The sequence below is a fragment of the Pleurodeles waltl genome, chromosome 7 (assembly GCF_031143425.1).
Source record: "Pleurodeles waltl isolate 20211129_DDA chromosome 7, aPleWal1.hap1.20221129, whole genome shotgun sequence".
NCBI classification, from domain to species: Eukaryota; Metazoa; Chordata; class Amphibia; order Caudata; family Salamandridae; genus Pleurodeles; species Pleurodeles waltl.
The window spans coordinates 148,200,510-148,227,737 of NC_090446.1; the positions used below are offsets into that span (position 1 = coordinate 148,200,510).

The window sequence follows — 27,228 nt, forward strand, 5'->3', positions numbered from 1 at the left end:
GCTACATCATGCATGCACCATGCATAATGTATGCAAAGGTGGGCCGAAGAAATGGCACAAATAAATCTAAGAGATTTCTTTGCGTCATTTTTGTCCACACATTTAAAGCCTGCTCAGAGCAGGCATTAAAAGGAAGCACACCATTATTCATAATGGGCCTCAAAGGGCTTTGCAGGATTAGCATTAAAAACATTCACGCTAATCCTGCAAAGCTCCGAACTAGCGTCAAACATTTTGAGATGAATGTACTGAAAGTCCAGGAATGACTATATTTTCACTCATTAACAAAATAAAAAAAAATAGTTTCACAGACTGTAGATAGCAAAACATATACTATTTTGGAAATCTAATACGTTTGTTGATAAGGGGCTCCGAACAGTCCATAAATATTTTTTTAAATCACTCTTTAAGACATACTTTAGTACTTTTGAAAGAGTATCAACAGAAAACCTGAAATGCTGGCTATACTTAAAGGCACATGGAACTAGCTTGTTTAGTTAACAGCGGTTTTAATGTGTACCTATAGAGATGTCTGAAAAAGGTTTAGCTCTGGAATGAGCAGGGTGTTCTCTTCAAGTTGTGATAGTCAGAAATTACTGTATAGGTGATTTATTTAGCACATTGGCTGTGAAATTCTGCCGATGTCTATGGCAGTATCTGTGTAACATGCAGCAACCATGTGTTGTTGTCTACATTTAATATCTTGTGGATGTTTTGACTACATTTAGCTTTCAACTTTCCTTGAAGATTGTGTTCATCTTCTCAGGGAATGCAGAATAACTGAGGTCCCTTCTTCTGCCAATGGGTCAGAGTCTACCATCAGCTCCCATGGTTGCTGTTTAATAATTTCCCAAGTATCAGCTCTCACTATTAAGGATGTAAGGGTGAAGCCTTGTGACCAGCTCTCTTCCTGGTGAGCCAGTGAATAAACAATACATTACTAACCGCAAGCCCACTCTGCAAACTAGGACTTAGTTGTTCTACTCTGGAGCACTTCCTCATTATTATTCTGTCTGGGCCACTTCTTGGATGGCAGGCATTAATGTCATTAATGTCACTTTTTACAATCATGCTTACTTACTGTGCTATGTGATCTTCTAATACACAATCCCTGCGGCCCAATTACACATCTGAACAGGCGACAACCTATGTTCTTTGTATGACATTCCTTGGCTCGGATATGTAAAATGTGTTTTAACATCTTGGGGACCCCAGAGCTCACAATTCATGCTCTAAAAGTCCAGTACTAAGCGTGCTCTAAACGTCTGTTTAAAACTGTATTTTAATTGGAAAGCTCAGCCACGCCTTGGGGACTTCTAGACTCTGCAGTCCAGGGCAAGCTTTAGTTCCTTCAAATCATCCCCAGGTCCTGAGTGGAATTTGTGCAATATACCATCCAGCCCCTGCCGCCTCTGTCACTAGTCGTGCCCGGTTTACCGTCCCAGTGAGTAACAGGTCTGCTAGAAGTGGAATGACCGCAGCAAGTCACTTTTAGAGGTTTGCCTCACGTAGTTAAAGTGATGAGTGGCGTGGGTTGTGGGGATGGGTGGTCTCTGCTGCTGGAGGGCTTCCCTTCTCCCTAGTCAGCTGGAACACAGCTGGTCTCAAAGACAAAGTTATTAACCCAGAGTGGCTGGATGTTATGGATAGGTTCGACTTTGTTGCCCTTCAGGCAACCTGGCTCCCACAGACGTTTCATGCAGGGGTTACTCGTGTTACTCTTCCCTTGCAATACCTTCCACTAATGGGAGAGCCAAAGTTAGCCTAACTATCTGGGTTAAGCTGGGTCTTAAAGTGGTTGTAACCTCCCTCGCCTCTGGAAGTCCTGCTTTTCAGACGGTGCTCATTAAATATGTAGAGAGGCCTTTCTATGTTTACTTAGTTAATTTTTGTAACAATGTCCTTTGCAATTCTTGTTACCATCTCTTGGAAGAGTTGTTCCTGTTTATAGATGGCCTGAAGCCTTTTGGCACCAGTATTGGCTCTCAGCCCTGTTTCTTGCTATGTGGCGATTTAAATGTTAAAGTGGGGAATTTATACCACCTGTGCTCAGTAAGTGCCCCAAGAGATAGGGATGCCAGAGGTAGCTGATCGCTTAGCCTCCCATGATTTAATGGAGGTCTTTTCTGATTATCATGAACTCGGACGGACACACCAACCTTTAGGGGGAAGAAGGTGGTCCTCGGTCATCAACTATATTTTTGCTCCAAGGAGTTTTGTCTGTGGCTCATCAGCTGTTTTATCCCTGAGTCTCAGTGGGGAGATCATAACCCATTATGTCTCGAGGGGGCTTTTCCACTGAGAAGGGATATGGGGCCCTCAGCATTCGTTATAATCAATAAATACTCTAGCGATGGCATGCAACTTATATGGTCCTTAAACGATCCTAAAGTTATGCTAAGTTCTTTACTGGCCAAGTTTTTTTCCTGTGTTTTTGGGGTGCTTATCTGATAACTCAGGCGGACCCCTGAGAGAGTTTTTTTTAGAGCCTATGTGTATGTATTAGGAATTTCTTGTTAAAAACCCCTTCGCTCTGACTTAGGTCACCTGCAATGTTTTGATGCCCAATGTTCTGCAGCCAGTCGGTATCTGAGGAAGGCCCTTTCAGAAAAGCCTAGAGATCGGGAGAAGGTGCAGACAACTAGAAGGGCCTACTATCATGCCATCAAGGACAGGAAAAAGTCCCAAGGCTTTTGAAGGAATTATTACCAGATTGCCACTAAGAGATATACCGCCCTGAGAACAACTGGAGTGTAATATTCCTGCCGTAGATTGGGTTAGTCATTTTTCCTTTATTTATCAGTTAGCTGAAGTGGAGAGCCAAGCTGCCCTCCTTAGCACCCACTTGAGAATCTCTGCCCTTCTGCAGGTTTCTTTGGAGGAAGTTGATCTAGCAGTTTGACAGAGTCCAAGCAGTGTGGCTTCAGGGCCGGATGGTGTACCCATGGATCTTTTGAAAGTTAGCATTGTGTTATGCGGCCCCCTGTTGACCAACCTATTTAATAATGCTTTATGTGCCAAACCACATATTTTCTGGGGTTAGGCCATCATAGTCCCCATTTTTAAGAAGGGAGATTGGGGTCTGCCAACATACCGCCCCTTATCATTGATTGATAATATAGTGAAGATAATTGGGCGCATAATCTTCAGTCGCCTGCAGACCTGGGCTAAACTCAGTAACATCTTATCCCCTTGTCAGTGCTACTTTCAGCCAGGGCTAGACACAGTGTTATAGCTGCACCTTCCCTTCATGGACCTATCCACCACTTTTGATAGCATCAATAGGACTAAGCTAACTCTTTTAGATCTTGGGGTGGAAGTTCCACTGGTGATTATTTTGTATAGCTAACATGAGATCCTTGGGGTGAGGGTAAAAAATGGTCACTCAGTGGAAACCACTGTTGTTTTTACCTTGGGCTGGGGTGTGTGGCAGGGGCGTATCCTAGCCCCTCTGTTGTTCATAATCTATATAAATAGGTTAAGTGACTTCCTTGAAACAGCTACCTCTGATGTCCGTAAGATTGCCAGCAGCTGGGTTGTTGTAAGCTGACGATGACATACTAATGGAGCTGTAGTAAGCTGGCTTGGTGGGTACCTAAGGTAGTTACACCTTATACTAGTCCAGGTATCCCCTATTAGTGTAGTGTAGGCGGTGTCTAGAAGTAAGGCACTCCAGAGGTAGCTGTGGATGAGCAGCCAAGGCTTATTTAGGAGACATGCGAAGCTCATGCAATACCACTGGAGTCACACAGCACTTACACACATTACAGAAAATACTCAGTGTTACAAAAATAAAGGTTCTTTATTATAGTAACACAGTACCAAAAATACTAGATAGGCAATACCCCCAACAGAAGATAAGTAAACACACTAAATATGTACACTAGTGATCAGAAATAGGCATAAAAGCAATAGAAAACAGTGCAATAGCAAAATACGATAGTGACCCTAGGGGAGCCCAAACCACATACTAAAAAAATGGAACGGAAATTCAGGACCCCCACCCAGGTAAGTAGAGGGGAGCTGGAGGAAATAGGAACCTGAAAGGTAAGTACCACAGTGCCCCCCAGCGACCAGGAAGAAAGGAGTAATTTACTGGTTTTTCCCCAAACAATCAAAAAAACTGAAAAGAAGAAGAATGCAACACCTAGACAAGACTGCAAGAAACCAGCGGTGGATTCCTGAAGAGGAAGACCTGAAAAAGAACGGGACAAGTCCAGAACTCGTAGGAGTGTCCGTGGTGGCAGGAGCCACTTATCACCCCTATGTGGTTGCAGGAGTTGGTTGACGATAGGGCGAAGACGGTCAGCAATGCAGCCCTGGAGTCGGTAAAGAGATCCTGGAGGATGCAGTCGATGTCCCACGCCAGATGGAAGATTGCAGTCTGTCTGTGGCGTGGAAAAGCCACCACAAGACTTGGCAAAGGCAAGATTTGCGGTGAACAAAAAGTGGAGCTGCTGGGGACCAACAAGGTCGAGGGGGACTCAACCCATGGAGGGGAGTCCCAGGGCACCATCAGCAATGCAGAGAGTCCACAGAAGAAGAGGCAGCCCCCAAAGAAGACCCACTCGAAGAGGACCCAGAGGTGGTATAGGAGCCAATGCCACATAACTGAAGAAGGGTCCCAGGCTGCAGGAGAAGCACAGATAGGGCTGTGCATCACAGGGAAGAGTGCTGGGTGCTGGGGCTATATGGAGCCTGAAGATCCCTTAGAGGGGATGCCAACAAGACTTGGTAGCTGCAAGAGATGTGGTGTATGGGGGTACTGTCCTGCGTGGGAAGGCAATGGCTTACCTTCACCAAAGTTGGACAGCTGGTAGAGAAGACCAAGGGAACCACTCCAGACTACCACCCGGGATTCAGGATCCATGCAGCTCGGGATGAGAGGAGATCCACACAGCCGGTCATCGTTGCAGTTGGTGCCTGCGGATGCAGGGGAGTGACTCCTTCACTCTAAAGGAGATTCCTTCTTCCTTCTCATGCAGACTGAAGACTTGCCACCCTCAGAAGATGCACAGCTGGGGAAATGTTGCAGAAGCTGGAAGGAGCCGGTGAAACAATGTTGCAGGGCGAAGTCATAGCTGGAGCTGCAGATTGTAGGTTCCTGTGGAGTCCAGTTGTGGTTCCAGTGGCCAGAAGTCAAAGTAGATGTTGCAGAGGAGTCCTGCTGGAATCTTGCAAGTTGAGTCTGAGGACGCACCTAAGAGGGAGACCCTAAATAGCCCTGGAACGTGAATTGATCACCTATCAAGGTGACCACCTATCAGGAGTGGGCTCTGGCATCACCTACCTGACCTGGTCACTCAGATGCTCCCAGAGGACTCTGCCCGCCTTGGATTCAAGATGGCAGAATCAAGGGATCTCCTGGACTAGCTCTGGGAATCACCCCTGGGGTGGTGATGAATAGGGTAGTGGTCACTCCCCTTTCCATTGTCCAGTTTCGTGCCAGAGCTGGGACTGGAGGTCCTGGAACCGGTGCAGACTGGTTTATGCAAGGAGGGCATCAAATGTGCCCTTCAACGCATACCAGTGGCTTGAGGAGGTTACCCACCTCTCCCAAAGGAAATCCTTTGTTCTGCCTTCCTGGGCTTGAGCTGATCAAGCAGCAGGAGGGCAGAAACCTGTTTGAGGGGGTGGCAGCAGCATGGGCGGAAAACCCCAGATAGCTAAAAGGATGAATGCGGGAGGTCCTCTAAGGAGCCCGCAGAGTGCATGGAATCATATAACCAATACTAGCAACAGTATACATGTTTGAGACCAAACATGCCTAGGTTCGGAGTTACCATTATGTAGCGGGACATAGGTAGTGACCTATGTCCAGTACACATGTAAAATAGTGTCCCTGCACTCACGGAGTCCAGGAAAATGGAGCTAGAGTTCATGGGGGCACCTCTGCTCATGCAGGGGTGCCCTCACACACAGGTACCTGCACCCTGCCCTCTGGACTAGGAGGGCCTACCATAGGGGTGACTTACAGTGACCTGGTGCAGTGACCTGTAGTGAAAGGGGTGAATGTACCCTTTCATACAGGCTGCAATGGCAGGCCTGTACGTACACTTTGCATGGGCTTCCCGTGGATGGCATAATACATGCTGCAGCCCATGGGGGACCCCTGGTGCCCCAAAGCCCTGAGTACCTGGGTACCATATAATAGGGACTTATATAGGGGCACCAGTATTCCAAATGTGGGATGTGTGTGTGGTCCAAGCAACCAAATTTAAAGGGAGAGAGCATAGTCACTGGGGTCCTGGTTAGCAGGATCCCAGTGAACACAGTCAAAACATACTGACAATAGGCAAAAAGTGGGGGTAACCATGTCAGAAAAAGGGTACAGGCGTGTACCCCTAAAATTTTGCAGATTTTCTTTGAGTCATTCATAAGCTTTATGAGGAACCTGAACTTGAAAATTAACTTTTGGAAATCTCACATTATGGCCTGTGGCCCGGGGAAGAGAAGCATGGGGTCTCTCAGAATCTCTGGATGATCCATGAGCTCAGTTCAATGTTTTAATTACCTGGAAGTCGTGGTCCATTCTTCAGGTTTCTGGCAGGTTCAGGTGAATGCCGCTCATTCAAGACGTAGAATGGGTTCTGGCTCTTTATTCAGTATCATTCGAAAATAAGGTAGAGGCTTGGTAGCCCCTTACCTCAAGATCTATAATTTGCAGAGCGTTCCAACAGCAACATACGGGGCTGGGGCATCGGCTTACCATAATGTAAAGCCCATTCAGATGGAGGAGAGCTAGACCTGCAGGGGGATTCTTAATCTTTCTTCTACCATCTCAAACTACATCCTGCACGTAGAGCTCAATCAACACTCAATTTCCGACAAAGTTAAGTTTGCTCCGCTTTACTTATGGGAAAAAGTCCAGACCAGCTTGGAATCAAGCTTTAATAGGGAAGTCATTTTGGACTTTCTCAGCTTGGAAAAGGGAATGTCAACAGCCTGAGTGAATTATATCAAGAAGTCCTTAACAGGCATTGGGCTAATCGAACTGTTTTCCAACCCAGGAAATCTGAAAACGTCAGACAGCCTGCTAATCAAGTCTAGATTTGCTGAGCATACCAAGTCGTTCAGTATTAAATGGTCCCTTAGCAAGCCTTGCTCCAAAGAGTACTACATTTTCCTGGCTTCAGGTGAAATGGCCTCATACCTTTCCTTCGAACTTTCACGTTGGGAAAGGTCCCTACTTTTCAGGTTTAGAATAGGCACGGTTTGGCGCCTTCTGAGCTTTCCTGGAGCGTCAAACTCTGGGGTGGGGAGAGGAGGTATTTGCCGCCCCACCCATGTGATGGGCTAGCAACTCAGTCCTTGATGCAGTTTATGTTTTTTGTAATTTTTATAACCTTTTTTTCTCAAGTGTCCTCAAGAGCATCCTGAGGCCTCGAGTATTCTGTAGATGTACTGACGCCCCCTCCTACCTGACGCAGCTGGATAGCCCGTTGGTTTGCTATAGCATGAGCCGCTTCCTCAAACCTTCTGTTAGGCAGCATTGTTCTAGTAGATGAAAGTTATATTGTTCGTTTTTGAAGGGGTGGTTTTTGTATGCCAGCTGGGTGGGGTTTATTTGCCTCTTTTACTATATTGTACTTGTATTTGTTTATCTGGTTTTAATTAACTATTTGTGCTGTCTGATTTTACTGATTTAATGTTCTTTTATGATTTTACTTGTAAAATCAAATAAAGATACTTTTGACTTTGACTATTTGCGCAATTTTTCGAACATTGAGTGCAGGTTTTACTTGACGAGGTACTGCTTTAATGCTATTCACTGTTAGTGGCTTTCCCAAATCATGCATCCTACTTTCCATTACTTCCAAATCCTCCCTGTGCCAGCATCTCCAAACAAAGCACAGTTCACTTTATGCTCTTTTGCTCTCTGTATGCTTGCCCAGTTAATTGTTTTCTTATTCTGTTTTCTTTGAGAAGTTACTATTAGATGACATAAACCAGCCCTGGCTTTTTTGCAACAACTTGGTTCTGTGCACTTATGCAAGGGAGTAGCCAGGAAATTAAAATATCCCCCACTTTGAAATAAAAGCTGTAATTGCACCAAGCAGGCGAGTCAAGCGAGCCTACCCCTCCCTAGTAGAGCTCCCTCGACTCTTCCATTTAACTATTCATCCTTTCACCATTCCATCCACCCACTGATAGCCACCATTTCACCTTTATATTCTGTGATCCATTGTTTTTCATCTTTCATTCAATCTTTCTTCATTTCATTCACCCATGTACTCTACATCCATCTATCCACTATGCCAACCATCCATCCATCCATTCTCTCCGCCCTCCATCCATCTATTTATCCACTCTGCCATCCATCCATCCTCTCCTTAAAACCTGTCCATCCGCCTATCCATCCATCCCTTTACTCTGCCATCCTGTCTACCCACTTATCCATCCAATCCTCTCTTTACTCTGCCATCCTTCCAACAGTATATCCACCTATCCATTCACTCCGGCGCCCCTTCGGACCCCTGCCCTCACTTCATCTTTAATAAAGCCGACGACATCATCGCCCCGCACCTCCAGGCCGTCATCAACTCTTCTTTTTCTTCTGCTACCTTCTTCGAAAGCTGGAAACACGCTGAAGTCAACGCCCTCCTAAAGAAACCCACAGCTGACCCGAGCGACCTGAAAAACTTAGGTAATAGAGAAGACCGTCAACAAACAGCTGACCACCTTCCTGGAAAACAACAACCTGCTCGACCCTTCACAAACCGGATTCCGAACCAACCACAGCACGGAAACCGCCCTCATCTCAGTCACAGACGACATCAGAACCCTGATGGACAACGGTGAAACAGTCGCCCTCATCCTCCTCGACCTCTCGGCTGCCTTCGACACCGTCTGTCACCGCACCCTAATCACCCGCCTCCGCTCCACCGGGATCCAAGGCCAGGCCCTGGACTGGATCGCCTCCTTCCTCTCAAACCGTTCCCAAAGAGTTTACCTCCCACCGTTTCGCTCAGAATCCACCGAGATCATCTGCGGCGTACCTCAAGGCTCATCACTCAGCCCGACACTCTTCAATGTCTACATGAGCCCCCTCGCCAACATCGTACGCAAGCACGACATCATCATCACCTCCTACGCTGACGACACCCAACTTATACTCTCCCTCACCAAGGACCCCGCCAGCGCCAAGACCAACCTACAAGAGGGTATGAAGGACGTCGCAGATTGGATGAGGCTCAGCCGCCTAAAGCTGAACTCTGACAAAACGAAAGTCCTTATCCTCGGCAACACCCCGTCTGCCTGGGACGACTCCTGGTGGCCCACGGCCCTCGGCACCGCACTGACCCCCACAGACCACGCCCGCAACCTCGGCTTCATCTTGGACCCCCTTCTCACCATGACCAAGCAAGTCAACGCCGTGTCCTCCGCCTGCTTCCTCACCATCCGCATGCTCCGCAAGATCTTCCGCTGGATCCCCGCCGACACTAGAAAAACCGTGACCCACGCCCTCGTCACGAGCCGCCTGGACTACGGCAACACCCTCAACGCTGGGCCCACCGCCAAACTCCAAAATCGCCTGCAACGCATTCAAAACGCCTCGGCCCGCCTCATCCTCGACGTACCCCACAACAGCCACATCTCCGCACACCTGAGACACCTGCATTGGCTCCCAGTCAGCAAAAGGATCACCTTTCGACTTCTCACCCACGCACACAAAGCCCTCCACAACAAGGGACCGGAATACCTCAACCGACGCCTCAGCTTCTACGTCCCCACCCGCCTCCTCCGTTCCTCTGGCCTCGCGCTCGCTGCCGTCCCTCGCATCCGCCGCTCCACGGCGGGTGGGAGGTCTTTCTCCTTCCTGGCAGCCAAGACCTGGAACTCCCTCCCCACCAGCCTCAGGACCACCCAGGACCACTCCGCATTCCGGAGACTCCTAAAAACCTGGCTTTTCGAGCAGCAGTAACCCCCCCCCTTTCCCCTAGCGCCTTGAGACCCACACGGGTGAGTAGCGCGCTTTATAAATGTTAATGATTTGATAATGATTTGACTTATCCTTTCACCCACTTCTCATCCATCTACCTACTTTTTCATCCAGTCATCCATGCATCCACTCAAGCATCCATTCATCCTTCCACCCTTCCTTCCTCTCAATATTAGATCATTGGAATGTTGGGAGCTCCATTTAAAACAATGGAGTGCTCTAGGCTTCTAGTAGCCGGTAGAAGACCGAAGCTCCATCATTCCAATGTTGTTGTTCACAGCTGTTGCTGTCAAGAAAGGAGATTTATTAGAACATTCTGCCCTCTAGTGGTAGAATATTCTAATAGCCTTGCAGTCCTCTCTAGTTGGGCTTTCGGCTCGAGCCTTTAACGCTGAAGCAGGCCTTTAATGGCTGATATAGCCCACTACGGCGGGCTATAAAGGTAAATTAATTCCTTATTTCCCTTCCCTATATACACATCTTTTATTTTTCCTTGCTGCACTTGCTCTTCTGCTGTCACTATATTTCTTTATAGTGTTATTTATAAGCTAAAGCAAGGGGTTCACAACATGAAAGTCAATTCACCAAAATGCCAGGGGCAGCAGAAGTGGCATCACACACCCTTTGACCTTTAATTTTCACTCACACAAACACATGTTTACACAAACACACATTTACACTTATTTACATACTCTTTCTCAATTTAACGCACACTCACCTGCAAGCAGGCACACAGCATACATTTAAAAGCACATTATTTTACTTACCTCAGCTGCCAGGGAAGGCCATTTACCAGCTAATTGCGATCCCTTTGTATTTCACTAACAGTGAATAATGAAGAACCTTATGGAATGCTGTTGTGGATGCTCGAGATGAGTTCTCTTTCTATAAGATGACCTAGGAGGAACTGATTCAAGAATATGGCTTCTCGGATGTTCTCTCCGAGCCAAACTCATCAATAAGATTGTTGTACCGGACAGTGTAATTCAATAGTTATATAGTTTTGTATTGTAAATTGTAGACACTGGGCACAATTCACAAAAGTAAACTTAAACACCAAAAGTTTAAGTTTAGACCAAAAGTCTAACTTTACTCATAGTAACGTTGGAATTTTGTTTAAACTTTTGGTCTATGTTTAAAGTAAAAGTCTAAACTGAGACCAAAAGTCTAAATTTACTATTAGTAAAGTTAGACTTTTGATCTAAATTTGTGACTTTGCACTTTCGTAAATGTTGATAAATCTGATCCTAATATAGGGAAAAGCTACTGAACTTTGGAATCTGCTGACCCGAAATACTCTAAGAAATGTAAGCAATCATGCAACTTATTAATATAGCGCCAAGGACCCAAACAGAGCGACAAGGTATTGTCTCATCAGTATAAAAGCCAAAAACGAGTGAAGCAATAATGTTTACAATATTTGTATATTCATGGGGGTAATGCTTGAATGAATCATGTGAAATAACACAGAAAGAGAATGTTTCACATTTCTGCCCACCCCCACAGCCAGTACTTGCCGTGTTCCATCATCTCCAGCAGCCCCTTCTTGATGAGCTCGTCTCGGCTTTGTCTTGTGTTCATCTTCTTTTCTAGCACTAGGAGAAAGTGCAAGGGGAAAGGTCAATGGAACAAGTGCAGAATCTGTGATGTGTCAAGGCTGCGCAAAAAGATCCCTCTAGACACCCATATCAATAATACCCCCGCCCCCGGGTGGACAGGCCACTGAGCGACTTGATGCCAAGCAGACTTTATTATTTGTTGCATCATTACATTGTTTCACATTCGCACTTATATGGTGCTTCATTTCCTTGAAAAGGTGTCAAAGCACTTTGGAATGCTCTGTACACTTTGAACCATTAATGAGAAATCAAGAGTAGTGTGCTATCCGCCTTAAAGCGCTAGTCAGGCAGAGTTTTGTCAGTCCTTATTAGTGAAACAGAGCAGGAAGACCGTCTCCTTGCTGCACTCCGGCACAGAATTCTGGGAACGCACTAGCACTGCAACAGGGACTAGACTTTCACCAGGATAAAGACATCAGCAATGGGCGAAACACTCACATGCAGAGACAGCAGAGCTACTCCTTACAGAGCTGACAGATCCCATGATCTGTGCCGGCAGTGAAGCTGTCTCTGACTTGTCTACCCCCCACATGTCACTTTCAGAGGAGCTAATTCCCGCTTCACAGACAGCTCAGCTACCATTCATCCACCACAGACAGCACAGCTACCCCTTGCGCAGCTGACAGACCCCCTGATCTGTGACGGTAGTAAAGCCTCTGACTTGTCTACCCCCCACATGTCACTTTCAGAGGAGCTAATTCCCGCTTCCCAGAGCTCAGCTATCCTTCACCCATCACAGACAGCAGAGCTACAGAGCCCTTGATCTGTGCCGTTAGTGAAGCTGTCTCTGACTTGTCTGCCTCCCACATTTCACTTTCAGAAGAGTTAATCCCGCTTCCACAGACAGCTCAGCTATCATTCACTCATCACAGACAGCAGAGCTACCCCATGTACAGCTGACCGACCCCCTGATCTGTGCCGGCAGTGAAGCTGTCTCTGACTTGTCTACACCTCAGTTGTCACTTTTAGAAGACCTAATTCCCGCTTCACAGACATCTCAGCTATCATTCACTCATCACAGACAGCAAGCTACCCCTTGCGCAGCTGACCGACCCCCTGATCTGTGCCGGCAGTGAACCTATCTCCGACTTGTCTACACCTCAGTTGTCAAATTCAGAGGAGACAATCCCCGCTTCCACAGAGAGCTCAGCAATCATTCACCCATCACAGACAGAAAAGACATCCTTTCCAGGGCTGCAAACAGCAACGCCATTCATTCTTCCGCATTAGAACAAGAGACAGACGGCTACTGGACGAGGGCTCTCAAGGATCAGCTTGCCCCTCTAAAACTGAAAAAACTGCGAAATATCCCATCTAGAGCTTGGTTCAACAATGATCTCAACTCTGAGAGAAGACAACTCAGAGCCACGGAAAGACTTTGGAGATCTGACCCCTCCTCCACCCACTTAGATCAGCTCAGATGTGCACGGAGAAGGTACAAAAAACACATATATAATGAAAAAAGATCCTTCTTCCAGAATACCCTTGACAGAGCCAAAAACCGTCCGAAAGAGCTCTTTAACATCATTAAACAACAAACAACCAAACCTACTCCCAACCCCTTACCCACCACTGAGACCACCTGCGTTAACTTTGCCAACTTCTTCAACGATAAAATCACTGAGATTGAACGTTCTTTAGCAAGGGACTCTCCCCCCAACATTGTCCCCCTCCTCCCATCCACTGTCAATCTTACCCCCACTCTATACCCCTCTGACAACTCTTCCCCCCTAACCGAGATCACTCTCCCCATCCGGTCGCATCGGCCGGCCCCTGCCAACTGGAGTTCTTTCCAACCCCTCCTGGTATCGGACATCTCCAAACTCATGTCCTCCTCCAAAACCTCCTCCCACCTAGCTGACCCCCTCCCTTCCTCCTTGGCAAAAAAACTCCACCAGTCCCTCTCCCCTACTTGGACAATGATCATCAATAGCTCCCTTCAGACTGGCGTGTTCCCTGACTGCCTAAAACTAGGCCAAATCACGCCAATTTTGAAGAAACCAGGAGCAGACCCGAACAACCTCCACAACTACAGACCTGTCTCCAACCTTCCCTTCCTGGCCAAAATTCTCGAAAAATGTGCTCTCCAACAACTAACCCAACATATAGACTCCAACAGCCTCCTAAACCCTCTTCAATCTGGCTTCAGGAAAGGCTGCAGCACTGAATCCGCCATCCTCAACATTGTAGATGACCTCCTCATCTCTCTTGACTCTGACAGACCCTGCCTACTCATTCTCCTTGATCTTACAGCAGCCTTTGACACTGTCGACCATAAACTCCTTCTCGACTCCCTCCAAAAGAGAGTTGGCATTGAAGGCACTGTCCTCCGCTGGTTTTCCTCCTTCCTACAAAACCGTACCCAACTAGTAAAGCTTCTAAACTCGACCTCGCCCACCTCCCCCATTACCAGAGGGGTCCCCCAGGGTTCTGTCCTCTCTCCAACCCTCTTCAACATCTACATGGACCCTCTTACCACTATCCTCACCCGAGCTAATATCCCCTTCCACCTCTATGCGGATGACACGCAACTCTATATTGAACTATCTTCCTTAGATGACATCCACCACCTGAACAATACCCTTAAAGAAGCCCTTTGCTGGCTTTCTCATAACCACCTCAAACTCAATCATGAAAAGACGGAAATACTCCTCCTCTCGAAATCTAACCAGCTTCCTCAACTGCAAGAATGGCTAAAATCTATTGACGCCCTTAATTGCACTCTCTCCCCATCTACTACGGTCAAATCCCTGGGAATCTCTCTGGACTCTAACCTGACCTTGCAGGACCATATTAAGTCAAACGCTAATAATGCCTTCCGCAGCCTTAAACTTCTTCACAAAATCAAATCCTTCATACCCCACGATGACCTCAAACAGGCCACTCAAGCACTGGCACTCTCAAGACTAGACTATGGGATCTCTATCCTCACTGGCACGGCCAAATCCCGACTCGCCCCTATGAGGTCCACTCTTCATGCAGCAGCTAGACTAGTGACAGGAACTAACAAATTTGACCATATCTCCCCAGCCCTGAAGAACCTGAAATGGCTCTCGATTGAGGCCCGCTGCCTGTTCCGCACTGCCTGCCTGACACACAAAGCCCTTCACACTGGAAAACCTGAATACCTCGCTAACAAGCTAGTGAAAGCTGGTCAAACCAGATCTCTGAGAAGCACAAACTCTCTCCTCCTCCTCCTTCCGAAACCCAACAAGCAAAAAACTCGATCATGCTCATTCTCTAACAACGCTCCGAGAATATGGAACTCCTTACCCATCCACATCAGATCTAACACCTCCCACCTGTCCTTTAAGAAACTACTGAAAGAATTCCTCCTAAACCACCCCTCTCAGTAATAAGGATCCCTCCCTCTCCACCCCCCCTTCCCCGAACTGCCACCCTTCTATCCGTGAGAACCCACTTGTACCCCCATTGTACAAAATGACTCTTGTCTTGTTGTGTTTCTTATGTTTATTCTTATGTTTATCATGTTTATTCTTATGTTTACTTCCTGTCATGCTGTAAAGCGCTCTGTTACCCTCTCGGTCTTGCTAGCGCTATAGAAAACTCTTAAAATAAATAAAATAAAAAAGTGTCCGGCAGCCAAATACCATCGACTCTTGTTGAAAAGGAACCTGTAAGACAACCACTCTGATGGGACGGGGAAAGAAGCGGGCAGAGAGACATCGGTATAGGAACCCTCATGCAGGGTGACCTTGGGCTGGGAAATGAAACAAAATGTGGCAATAGACTTGAAAATAAAAGAAAATGGTTACGAAAGGGACTATTTTGTTCTGAGCACAGGGAGTCAGGGAAAGAAACTACGACAGAATGGGTGCATTAGGACTTGCTTTAGGCCAAGGATGATGGCATCTGTGGGGCACTTTGAAAGCACGCTCCTATTGCAGTCGGAATGTTTTAACAGCCAAGCACAATGTCCCTTCCGGGTCAAGAGTTCATGGCTGGCACTAGATCATTAGACCTGCTCCAGGACTAGGAGCTTTGGCAGAGTGCAGGGCATCCACTCATCTAAACAGTTTGTATGGTGTGAATTACGTTTTGTAACGTGGTCACAGTAAAGTTATTGTCCTGTTTAAAGTTTGGCGGATGACCCACCAGGTTGGAGGGCCTCTGATCATATTTCGAGATTCCTGCCACCATGGCGGGGGTGTCTGGCAGAATAGTTCAGCCACTGGTACGGCAGATGCACTTTCGTTATAGTTGAATGCCAAAATGGCTGCCATGTTCCAGTGGCCTTCTCAGCATTCCCTCTTGCTTTGCAGCAACAAACCCACTGAGGGGGACTGGGGGCAGGGGGACCACCTGGCATTGAGGCAAATTGTGCACAGGACTGTAAAAAAATCATGACAAATTGTCAAAATTCATGACAAAAATTCAGGATGAAGAGTCAAAATTCAGGACAAAAATTCCAAAACAACCGTCAGTTTTACAGACAATCCAAGAGAGGCCATACGTTGTAAGTGCATTTATTTACTATCTTTTACATAGCACTATTTATTCACTATGGTCTTTTGTGATTGCCCACAGGTATGCTACATTCAGGTGTCATTTATGTCCTTGTTCAGTAGTAAATGAGTGCCCTTCAGCGCTGTGTCAAGGCCATCACCACTGCTCAAATCTACCCAATCTTTCTTGGAGAGAAAGCAACAGCAACATTTTGAATATGATTCTAAACATTTTAAGAGCCATGGCAAACAGTTTAGGAAGCATTAAGGTAAATAACCGTATGCTAGTTTAAACAAGTTGAACAAAAACATCTGGCTCACCTCAACCTCCAGTGGACTTTCAACCTAAAAAAATGTAATGAGACAGAGCAGATAGTGTGGGCGATAGTCTCACACATAATGCCAGGATGTGATGTACCCACAAATTGTCTGTAGTCTCACAGTACTACAGTGAATGTCCAGGACTCTACATTTATCTTAGAGCTGGGAGTCCAGACCACCTATCAAAGATAATAAAAGAGGAGGATGAAATCGAGCTCAGATGGTAGATCAAACGCAACATATTCAAAGGGTTGTTGCTAAGAACTGGATAATTGAGGGAGAGAAAAACAAGGTGGGACTTTCCCTAAAGTCAGACAAGATGGGTCCACAAAGAGTATGGGAAGGTGTTGAGTACCTGGGGAGTTGTCTCCGCAGACAGGAGAGAAACAGAAGACGAACTGTCAATTAGTTGAACAAGCAGCACCAATTCACCCTGGCAAACTCTCCTGGTGCAATGGTCCACTGTTCAGTGAAGGGTGAGCAGAGGTCAGGCCACTTGCAAGGTTGTGCAAGGCAATTGCCCACTCTGTTCATAAAATGACTTTGCAGTTGAGCAAAAGCCAAACCAGTGATCTGGATTATTGCTAAGTGTCAAAGTACACATAGTATCATCAAAATATTTGGAATGTAAATTGCACAAACAAAATGTAAGAACATCAGAAAGATTTTAAAATGTATCTTCACCCGGGTCAAATCCTTACTTACAAATACCTTAAACAATCATTAAACGCCCTATTTCATGTCTGCCCCTAGCACTAACGCTACATTAGGTGCGCCAAAAGCTCTACACCATAGGGACTGGCAGCAAACTGATACAATGGGTGTACAGTCCTTTCCTGAAACATGGAGACCACTCCAGGGCTTCTCAGCATACCACCTGGGAGACTTATGTGGCCAAACCTCTGCATGATACGGACTCAGCTAAAATATTGGATTTTCCCCACAAAGTATCCCGCGGCTGCCACTTTAAGTACATTCACAGTGCTTCCCTGGGAATGCATTCCCCCGTTGCTTGTCAGGCTTTGTGGTTTGAAACTCACATTTCGTTGCTTTCAATCTGCTGGCTTTATTTGTTTTAGGCTGTCCAGCTTGGGTTTGTACCTCCCCTTGCACAAACCTAGTGCTTTCTTTCTCTAAACAGGCCTGTAAATCTTGTTCTTATCTTATTACATTTGCTGTGCATTCAAAGAACAAGGCCTAATGTCAGGCTCTGTGGGAGCTTGGTGTTTATTTTTCTTTCTCTGAGTACAAAGTGAGAGGATTTATGTGACTATCTTCGTGGCTACTGGGGGTAGGAGAGGTTTTTCTGTCACATGACAATATTTAAATGAATTGTGCAAGGATTTCAGTATATATCAGAATTAGCAACACAAATGAAGCACATTTTTGTAACTTCTGAACGGTGCTGGAAACACATACCTTAATATGATTAAAACAAAACATTACACTAGGTGATGCAATTCCACACATCATTTTCTGTGCACTGTATAGTTTTATTAGGAAAACTGTATGTCTGTGCAAACATAATGGTCCTTTCAACCAAAAACGCGTTGTCTGTAATGGCAGTGTGCCACCACACCATGCAAACACCACTCCACTCTACTCTGCACCACTCCACACCACTGCACCTTACTCTGCACCACTCCACTTTACACCACCCCATGCTACTGCACTCTGGGACACTGCATTCTACTCCACTCTGTACCACTTCACTCTACATCACTGTGCTCTATGCCACTTCACGCTATGCCTCTCTACTTTACTCTGTACCACTCTACTCTATGCCAATGCACTTTACGCCACTATACACCAGTGTGCTCTGCTCCTCTACATGCTACACCACTTCAAGCCAGGCCACACCAATCTACTCTGTACAACTCCACTCTATACCACTCTGCAATACTGGACTGTACGCCACTGCACTCTATGCCAATGCACTTTACTCTGTAACACTCAACTGTACGCCCCTGCACTCTACGCCAGTACACTGTATGTCACTCCAATCTACTCTGCAGCACTGCACTCTATGCCATGGCACTCTACACCGCTTTACTCTATGCCATCACAATCTATGCCACTCTACACAACTGCAGTCTTCCATGCACCTCTCCATCCTACGCCCTTCACCCTTCTATGAAACAATCTACTCTATGCTAGTGCACACTATGCCACTGCACTCTGCATCAATCCACTCTATGCCAATGCACTCTAAACAACTGAACTGTATGCCGCTGCACTCTACTCTGCACCACTGTACTCTACTCCACTGCTCTCTATGCCACTCTACTCCGCTATGCACACTCCATTCCATGACACTCTACTCTGCAACACTACACTCTCCGTCACTGAACTCTTCTCCACTCTGCTCTGTACCACTGCAATCTGCACCAATACAGTCTACGCCACTGCACTCTGCAGCACCTCACTCTACTCTGCACTGCACCACTCTACACTACTCTACTCTGAACCACTATGCCACTCCACTCTATGCCACTCGAGTGTACTCTGCACTCTACACCACTGCATTATAGAGCATTCTACACTACTGCACTGTCTGCTGCTCTATTGTATGCCACTCTACTTCACTGCACTCTATGCCACTCTACTCTTCCCCACGCCACTCTATGCCAATGCACTTTAAACATCTGCATTGTACACCACTGCACTCTACTCTGCACCATTGTACTCTACTCCACTGTTCTCCATCTATGCCTCTGCATTCTATGGTATTGTTTGCTGCTTAATTCTATGCCGCTGCACTCAATACTACTTCACTCTACACCACTATATTCTGCAACATTCTATGCCAATGCACTCTACACCAGTCAACTCTACTGTTTACCACCCCACTATATATCACTCTGCGCGACTCCACAGTATGACACTCCTAAATACGGCACTCTGCCACTCCACTCTACAACACTCCACTCCACTCTTCACCATACCACTCTGCGACACTCTGCGACACTCTCCTCTATGCCACTAACTTTTTACCATACTGAACAGCAGCCAGTCTGATGTAAAACATGGCTAAAACACATTGGCACTCGTGCGTAGGCGAGACCTATTGGCTTTGCCAATGTTTGTCAGTACTATGAGATCCCTGAAAGCACTGTAAATGAGTATGTCCTTATTTTAAACATGCATTACACACAGCATAATATAGGCTGCCACAAAATGTGTAAATACATTTAGGTTAAATAAAAAAAGCTCTTCTAAAATATAGATTTAAATAATAAACAGATTATACCTAGTGCAAACATTTTTTATAACTGTCCATTAAAACCATACACTCCACAGCTCAACTTGGAACACCCTTACAGTACCTTTCCAAAAGTAATTATCTTTGCCATCAGAATGCTGACTCCTTTAATTAAAGCCAATACATGTTTCCAAGCCCCTTTACATTTGCAGATTTACCAGCTGCGCACATTTGCATTTCTTAGGGAAGGAGACACCCTGGCAAGGAGCCCTGTTTCTTATCTGTCTGCCCCTCCCTTGGGATCAGAGCACAGGAGACTCGCTGCCTTTCAATCTAGCTGAGGAAACTGAATTGTCCTAATTACATTTGTCCTTTAGCTGAAAGACTAAAATTACAGACAAATGCTGTCTGCTAAGCCAATCATCACAGACAACAGAGGATGGGGCTAAATTACGGGCAGTCTGTGAAAATTACGGATGGGCGGTCACCCTAGCTTGAGGTGCTTAATATGGGTGGTGGTGCAGCATAGCCTAAAACAAATGTTTTTCACACACGAAGAGTTCTCTCCGTGTGCGTCATGTACATTTTAACATTTTACTTCCCAGCTCCACCATGCCTTGAAAAGCAGCGCTGGAAGGAAAGAAACACATGGGTGACCATAGCTGCCACCTGGTGGTCCATTGGTGGAGGAACGGCTGGATGAACGTTTTTCAGCCTCCTGGTTGTGCTGATGGGAACCTTGAGGCTCCCCCATCTCAAAACTGGAGCAGGGAGCCAAAGTTTGGTGGACAAGAGCATCACCAAGTTATGGCAGTTCTACTCCTGTGCCAAACTCTAAATGCATCCCTAATCCCTTCTGGACATGTCTACAATTTGTGGATGTTGATGCTTGTGCAGTGTGACAGACTGAAAGTGTCAAGCAGTGTAAGCCACTCTAGCTGTCCACCAAAGAGTGCAGTTTCTGAGTCTATTGCTTTTACTATGCTCAATCTCTGTTTGGCCTTTCCACTGAGAGACTAGGCAGTAATACTCAGCATGACGGCTGTTATGTGTTAAATGGACACTTTTGCACTGACATAAAATGATCATTTACATAAAAGCCTCTGAGTGTACAAAAAGAATGCTTTCATAAAATGCACTGGCTCATCATCAGAGTCCACATCATATGCTGTTCATTTTCTGTGATTATGCTGTTTCAAAAGACATGTGATATCACGTGTGCAGCCCTTGTTACTTTTAGGCCTAGCGAAATTGTAATAACGCCGATAAAATTCACAAATCTTGCAAGATATCAGCAGGAGACTGATTTGCAGAAGAAATGTCTTGTTGAGAGGAACTTTTTTTGCTCAAGCAAAAAAGTGATAAAACATACCAGGATAGCAGATTTTGCTCCAAAAGTGTAATATTGTGAACTTTTCATGGGGTTTCACAAATTTTTGCTAGAGAAAAATAAGGTTTGTCACACCGTTAATTTTTGATGCTGGGAAGCAACTGTTACCCACATGATTTTAGCCCAGTGAGGTCACTGAGCTACCCCTATGATAATGGTCCAACAATGCTACTCCCGGCCTTATGACTGCTGTCCAGTAACGCTACTGTTCCTCCTATTATTGTGATCCAGTGATGGTACTTGTTGGAAATGGCCTTTTCTGCAGGGTTATCCCCAAACATTTTGTCTTCCTCCTCCTATTGTTCTGACCCTCTTTTGTTGGCTTAAAGACTCTGGGCAATTTACCACTGCTAACCGATGCTAAAGTTCATGTGTTCTCTCCCCTAAAACATGGTATGTTTGGCTTACACCTGTTTGTAGTATTTAATTTATCTGTAAGTCCCCTTCAAAGTGATATATCATTTACCCAGGGCCTGTAAATTAAATGCTACTAGTAGACCTACAGCGCTGATTGTGCAACACAGGGAAGTAGCCTTTCAAACTTATCTTAGGCCTGCCATTGCAGTGCCTGCGTTCACATTTTACTGCCACATTGAGCTGGCAATTCAAACTACTTGCCAAGGCCTAATCTCCCTTTTTACTACACCTAAGTCACCCCTAAGGTAGGCCCTAGGTAATCCTATGGGCAGGGTGCTGTGTTTGTAAAAGGTAGGACATGTTCTTTTATGTTGTTCTATTAGTGACAAACAGCCTATATCGTTTTTTACTATTGTGAGGGCTGCTTCTCTCATATGTTAACATCTGGAATTCTCTTATATATTTTTAAGTGGTGATATCTGATCTGGAAGGAATAGCGTGGGCATGTTTAGTATGTTTATAATGGTAGTGAGAAATCCTCCTCATTGGTGTGGTTGGATTTCACATAACTATTTTAGAATTGCCATTTTTAGAAAGTGGGCATTTCTCTGTGCTTATAACGCTATGTGCTTTGCAGCCTGACTCCAATCCACGCCTGGGGCTGAGTGACAGCTACACTTTGTGCATACGTTTCAGACATCCATTACACAGGAGGGGATAGGTGCATCTGCATACTAATAGTCTTCTGGGCTGGGAGAGATGGAGGCACAGCACACTTACATTTGTATAGGCTGTGCCCCTGCCTCCTACAATGGGCTGATTTCCCCCCTACAGATGTCTGGAGCCAGGGCTCGGTTGAAAGAAGTTGTGTTACAGTTGAAAGAGTCCCTTTGAAATCACCCCGTGAACAAAGACATTTTGGAGTATAAGTGCAGGGGCTCTGACCCCATGATTTTAGATTACCTTTGTAACTGGGACTGAACACCTGTCAAAAGGAATCCTGAGCTGCACAAGGACTTATATGGACTGCTCTTCTGCTGATATCCTGTTACTTCCTACTTGTTGGGTGACATAAAACTCTGCCAGCTGCTCCCTGACTTTGGCTTCACCAGGCACTGCTGGACTGCTAGACGGAACCGCCATCCTTTGTTTTAATGTGCAAGCCTACTGCATCTCTGGTTCTCCAAGTGTTCTCCCCAAGGGCCCAGCGTGTCGTGAGTGTTGGTTGCTTCCCCTGGCCTCTGCCATCATAGTGCTAGAGAGTGCTGCATATCTTCCCAACATGTGTGAGGCTAGCACATGATGAACCTTTTTACACTGTCCCTTCATTCTCAAGATCAGCACATGGTGAGCACTGTTTCACACATCATTACCTTCATGCACTGCACGTGATGAGGGCTCTGTGATTTCACTTTCATTTTCTGGGGACCAGCGTCTAGCAAGAGAATCTCCTCTGGTCAGTTGGCGCGTGGAGAGCATGTGTGAAGCACTTCCCCTTCAACCAGCCAGTGTAAGCCTACATGGCATCTTGGGGAAGGACGATGTTTGCCTTAAGCAGTGCCTCAGTGATAGGTCTTCGTCCGCTCACCTCTCTGTAGCTGCAACCCGGGTTGTCATAGTGACCACTGCCCCCCTAAAGTTGCTGACTGGAGGCTGCCGCACTACTGAATGGAGAGCCCGGAGCAGGTCAGGACATGGAGGCTCACCGGCCCGGCTCCATTCCACAGATCAGCCCAGTGTGCCAGGAAGTACAGAAAATGCCACCATGCTGAGGTACTGAATCGGAGGGGTCGCAGAGATGGCCTCCACCCTACAGCAGTTACTGCTTGACTGGCGGGAAGGCATCACTTTTCTTCCTGCATCCCTTCATGGGCATCCTGGCTCATGATAAAGAAAACTAGAGTGCTGTTCCCCATCACTGCACCGTGTATCCGTGGGCAGTGGTGCTAAATCTGGAAGCGGGGGAGACTGTGCGAGGCCTCTCAGTGTGGCCTCCCCGTTGTGCTTCCCCACTTCCCCCTTGAAAGCATACCTCAGGGGCATTGCAGCTCAGTTCACAATAATGGGGGAAACCTCTGAAGAGGACCCCGATGGCGGGGTGGGCCGTCCCTAGCTGCTGCATCGCTCGAGTACTCGAGCAGAGCTTGCATGTAAAACTACTAACAGCGCGGGTGCGCTGCACACTACATGTACATGGTCATATTTGGGGATAGCTTTTCTACTGTGCATGGAACATATTCTTGATTTGTTGGTGCAGCTTGCTCTTTTGCATAACCGGCCCCACATTCACTTAAATGCTTGATAATGGCATGATTCTCAAAGTATCCCTAACGCAGGACCACTTGTGTGATCTATCGGCATTACGTACCAAACCGTGTTGTCATCAGAATAATGACCTTATATGCAAATTATGCTTAATGCACAAAGTGCTTATGACTCATTCAGGATGTACAAAGCATTTATGATTTACAACTAATGTACAATGTATTTTTGATTTATGACATTTTTGTCTAAGATAGATGTTTGCAATATAAGGAACCTCTTTTTATATATAATCTTGTGTGGAGTCTCTTTTGTGGGGTGTTTACTGTGTCACTGGTATGAGTGTGTTGCACAAACGCTTTACACATTGCCTCTGGGAATAAGCCTAACTGCTCTGCGTCAAGATAGCAGGGGGTGAGCGCAGGTTATCTTTGGTGTGTAACTTAATTATCCTGTCTAACTTGGTGGATTCTACCAGGCCACCCTGAAACCCACTTTCTAACAGTACTTCTACCCATATTATCTTAGTCCAGTGGCACCGTCACTACTCCTCTAGTTGTGGTCCAGTGAAGCAACTGCAACTCTTGTGAATTATCCACTGTTTCCATTCCTGCCACATTTGATTGTGGTCCAAAGAGACAACTGCTACCCATATAATCTTGGTCTGATAATGCAACTTCTACTTATATTATTTTTGTCTAGAGATGCCACTGTTGGCCGTATAATTCTTGTGCAATACCGCACTTGTTACCTGTATAATTTTGGTCCAGTGATGCCACTGAGCATGTCCACCACTCGTTCCAGTTTCTACCCTTGTACAGTTTGGTTCACAGCAGTGATTGTAATTGCTCAGCTTGTCGCATGGTGGCGCTGTGGACACCTCTCTTACCTGCAGAAGTCTGCTTGAGTTTTTCACTTTTCTTTTTCCGCCACTTCCATGGCTTGAAGATCCTGCCTAGTGTGGCCAGTTTGCTGTTCCTCCTCACTGGGGGAGTACGAATCCCTGAGCCCAAATACTCCAGCCGCAAAGCAGGCGTGTGATCCATCTCATCTAGTGAGCAAAAACACGGAAGTTTATTTTCAGAGAGAATTTCCCAACTTTTATATTTCTTAAGCTGTTCCTATTGGTTGTTTGAATTGCAGGCCATCCCTAGGTTTCGGGTGGAAACACATCAACATCCAAAAAAGACAGTAACAATTACAAACATATTTAATTCACCTGCCTAGTGAAACATTATGCACTGGAGTCCATTCATTGTGTGACATCGTCAACATACAGAACATTTAGAATTATAGTTGGTTTAAAGTGAATAATGAGAATAATGGGGCAGGAGTGGGTGGCAGGACAGCATGATTTTTTTTTATTTGGAAACAGAATGACATGCCATCTTATGTATGCAGATGAATTTATTTTGGGCGCCATATATAACATTACATTATAGAAGTGAATTACAGGGATGCTTTCCACTCCGGGGTTCTGACTGACATCATAGAAAACTCGAGCTTTGCTCTCGTTGCCAGTTTGATGTCACTCACAGCCTCTCGGTGAAAAATATCCCCGTAATTAACCATCTAGAATTCGAAATGTTATATAAGTGTCAGAAGTAGCTCTCTCATTCTGCCATTACTATGGCTTCTTAGCGCTAGCAGAGCATGGTACCTTCAATCCTTACTTTCAAGGGTTCAGGTTAGCGTCGAGTTTGATTTGTCTGGTGAAGGTGCCTCATCAGTTGTGTGGTTCTTACACTGTTCCCAGTAGTGGCCCCCAATCATTTGTATGTCAGAGATCTGTAGTGTTTTGTGGGTGATGCTGAGGATCTTTGGAAGTGAACTGGGGCGGTGTGAGCTTTTACACCTTCGCTTTGTCCAGAATGCAGAATATGACCCAGGTGACTGGATGCAGTGAGTGCTGTTGAGTAACCAAGGTACCCATCTACAGGCCTATCTGGACCGTGTTGTATAGGTGCAATGAGCCATGAAAGGCCAATGTTAGCATCTGTACAAAGAATGTATAAATATTAGTTTCTCATTATTTGTACGGATAAAAAAGTACATACACTGGTGGACTACACACTAAAAGGAACATTCTAAGAAAGGTATAAGTTGGTGTACTTGTAATATTTGTAATAGTATAGTAGTATATTTGTAATACCGTGGGGTTCAGAGTTCCATTATACACTATGGCCCTCATTCTGACCTTGGCGGGCGGCGGAGGCCGCCCGCCAAAGTCCCGCCGTCAGGTTACCGTTCCGCGGTCGAAAGACCGCGGCGGTAATTCTGACTTTCCCGCTGGGCTGGCGGGCGGTCTCCTTCAGACCGCCAGCCAGCCCAGCGGGAAAGAGGCTTCCACGATGAAGCCGGCTCGGAATCGAGCCGGCGGAGTGGAAGCTGTGCGACGGGTGCAGTTGCACCCGTCGCGTATTTCACTGTCTGCGCAGCAGACAGTGAAATACATTTAGGGGACCTCTTACGGGGGCCCCTGCAATGCCCATGCCAGTGGCATGGGCACTGCAGGGGCCCCCAGGGGCCCCGCGACCCCCCCTACCGCCATCCGGATCTCGGCGGTCTGACCGCCGGGATCTGGATGGCGGTAGGGGGGGTCAGAATCCCCGCGGCGGTGCAGCAAGCTGCGCCGCCGCGGAGGATTCAATGGGGCCGCGGTACACTGGCGGGACCCCGCCAGTGGTGCCGGTCCGACCGCGGCTTTACCGCCGCGGTCGGAATCCCCATTGAAGCACCGCCGGCTTGTCGGCGGTGCTCCCGCGGTCCTCCGCCCTGGCGGTCAAAGACCGCCAGGGTCAGAATGAGGGCCTATGTGTGCACTCATGCAGCACATACCTACCCAGTGGATGTGTTTGTACAATTAATATTTTGTTAATTAAATAACTAATTGGCATTATATTATATATTGATTTTTATCATAAATACAAATCACAAACTCACCTCACCGCACTGAACAATACAAACACACCCTTTATCACATAGTAACACATCTATTCATTCATAATCAGAATACTTACACAATTTAACAATTGTTAAACCTACAAAATATGTTTCACTGTGCAGTTAACAGTTACTCACGGGGAATTAACCAGGGAGTGCACGGACTAGTCCCAAGAGGATGTTTTCCCATATGTGTACAATAATTGGAGAAAAAGTGAGATAAAGTCTAAAACCCTTTGTCCAAGCCAGTAACCAACACAAGGTTATATCATTACCCAGAGAGAGGCCATCTAGTTCCCTCCATTTGCTATGTGAGAACATGTCCCAGCAGGGCACAGTGAAGCAGTGACCTCCCCTTTTCTACGTGCTGCCAGTGGGTGCTTAATAGAAATTATTCAATAGTGTTTGAACTGAAGTAGGAATATGACTGTACCACTAGGGGGCACAAAATACTGCCAACATGAATGTGAGGTGCAGTCTAGCAGCAGCTCAGCGAAAACCTAAGTGGAATGGGCAAGGGGTGACTAGAGGCACCATTTTAAAGAGGAGGAAGGCGACGGCCTTATCGCTGCAGGCTACTACGGGATGCACGCGCTAAGATGCCGCCTTATAGGTGCTTACATTTGGCCTCTGTATCCCTCTTTCTAGGTAAATGGAACAATCCATCACGCAAAGTCACAAATACGGGTGTTGATAAACAATAATGCATGCCATCTTGGGTGTGA

At 46.3% G+C, this 27,228-nt stretch overlaps 1 protein-coding gene across 2 annotated transcripts in view; it reads right to left on the reverse strand.

The window, feature by feature from the left end:
• Nucleotides 1–27,228, reverse strand: part of PHACTR3 (phosphatase and actin regulator 3) — a 628,269-nt gene that overhangs the window by 365,411 nt on the left and 235,630 nt on the right. For both annotated transcript variants that reach the window (XM_069243416.1, XM_069243418.1), the window contains exons 2-3: nucleotides 24,450–24,611; nucleotides 11,461–11,538 (exon numbers count right to left, since the gene is read on the reverse strand). In XM_069243416.1, the coding sequence (XP_069099517.1) occupies nucleotides 11,461–11,538; nucleotides 24,450–24,611 (240 nt within the window). The remainder of the gene's footprint in view (nucleotides 1–11,460; nucleotides 11,539–24,449; nucleotides 24,612–27,228) is intronic.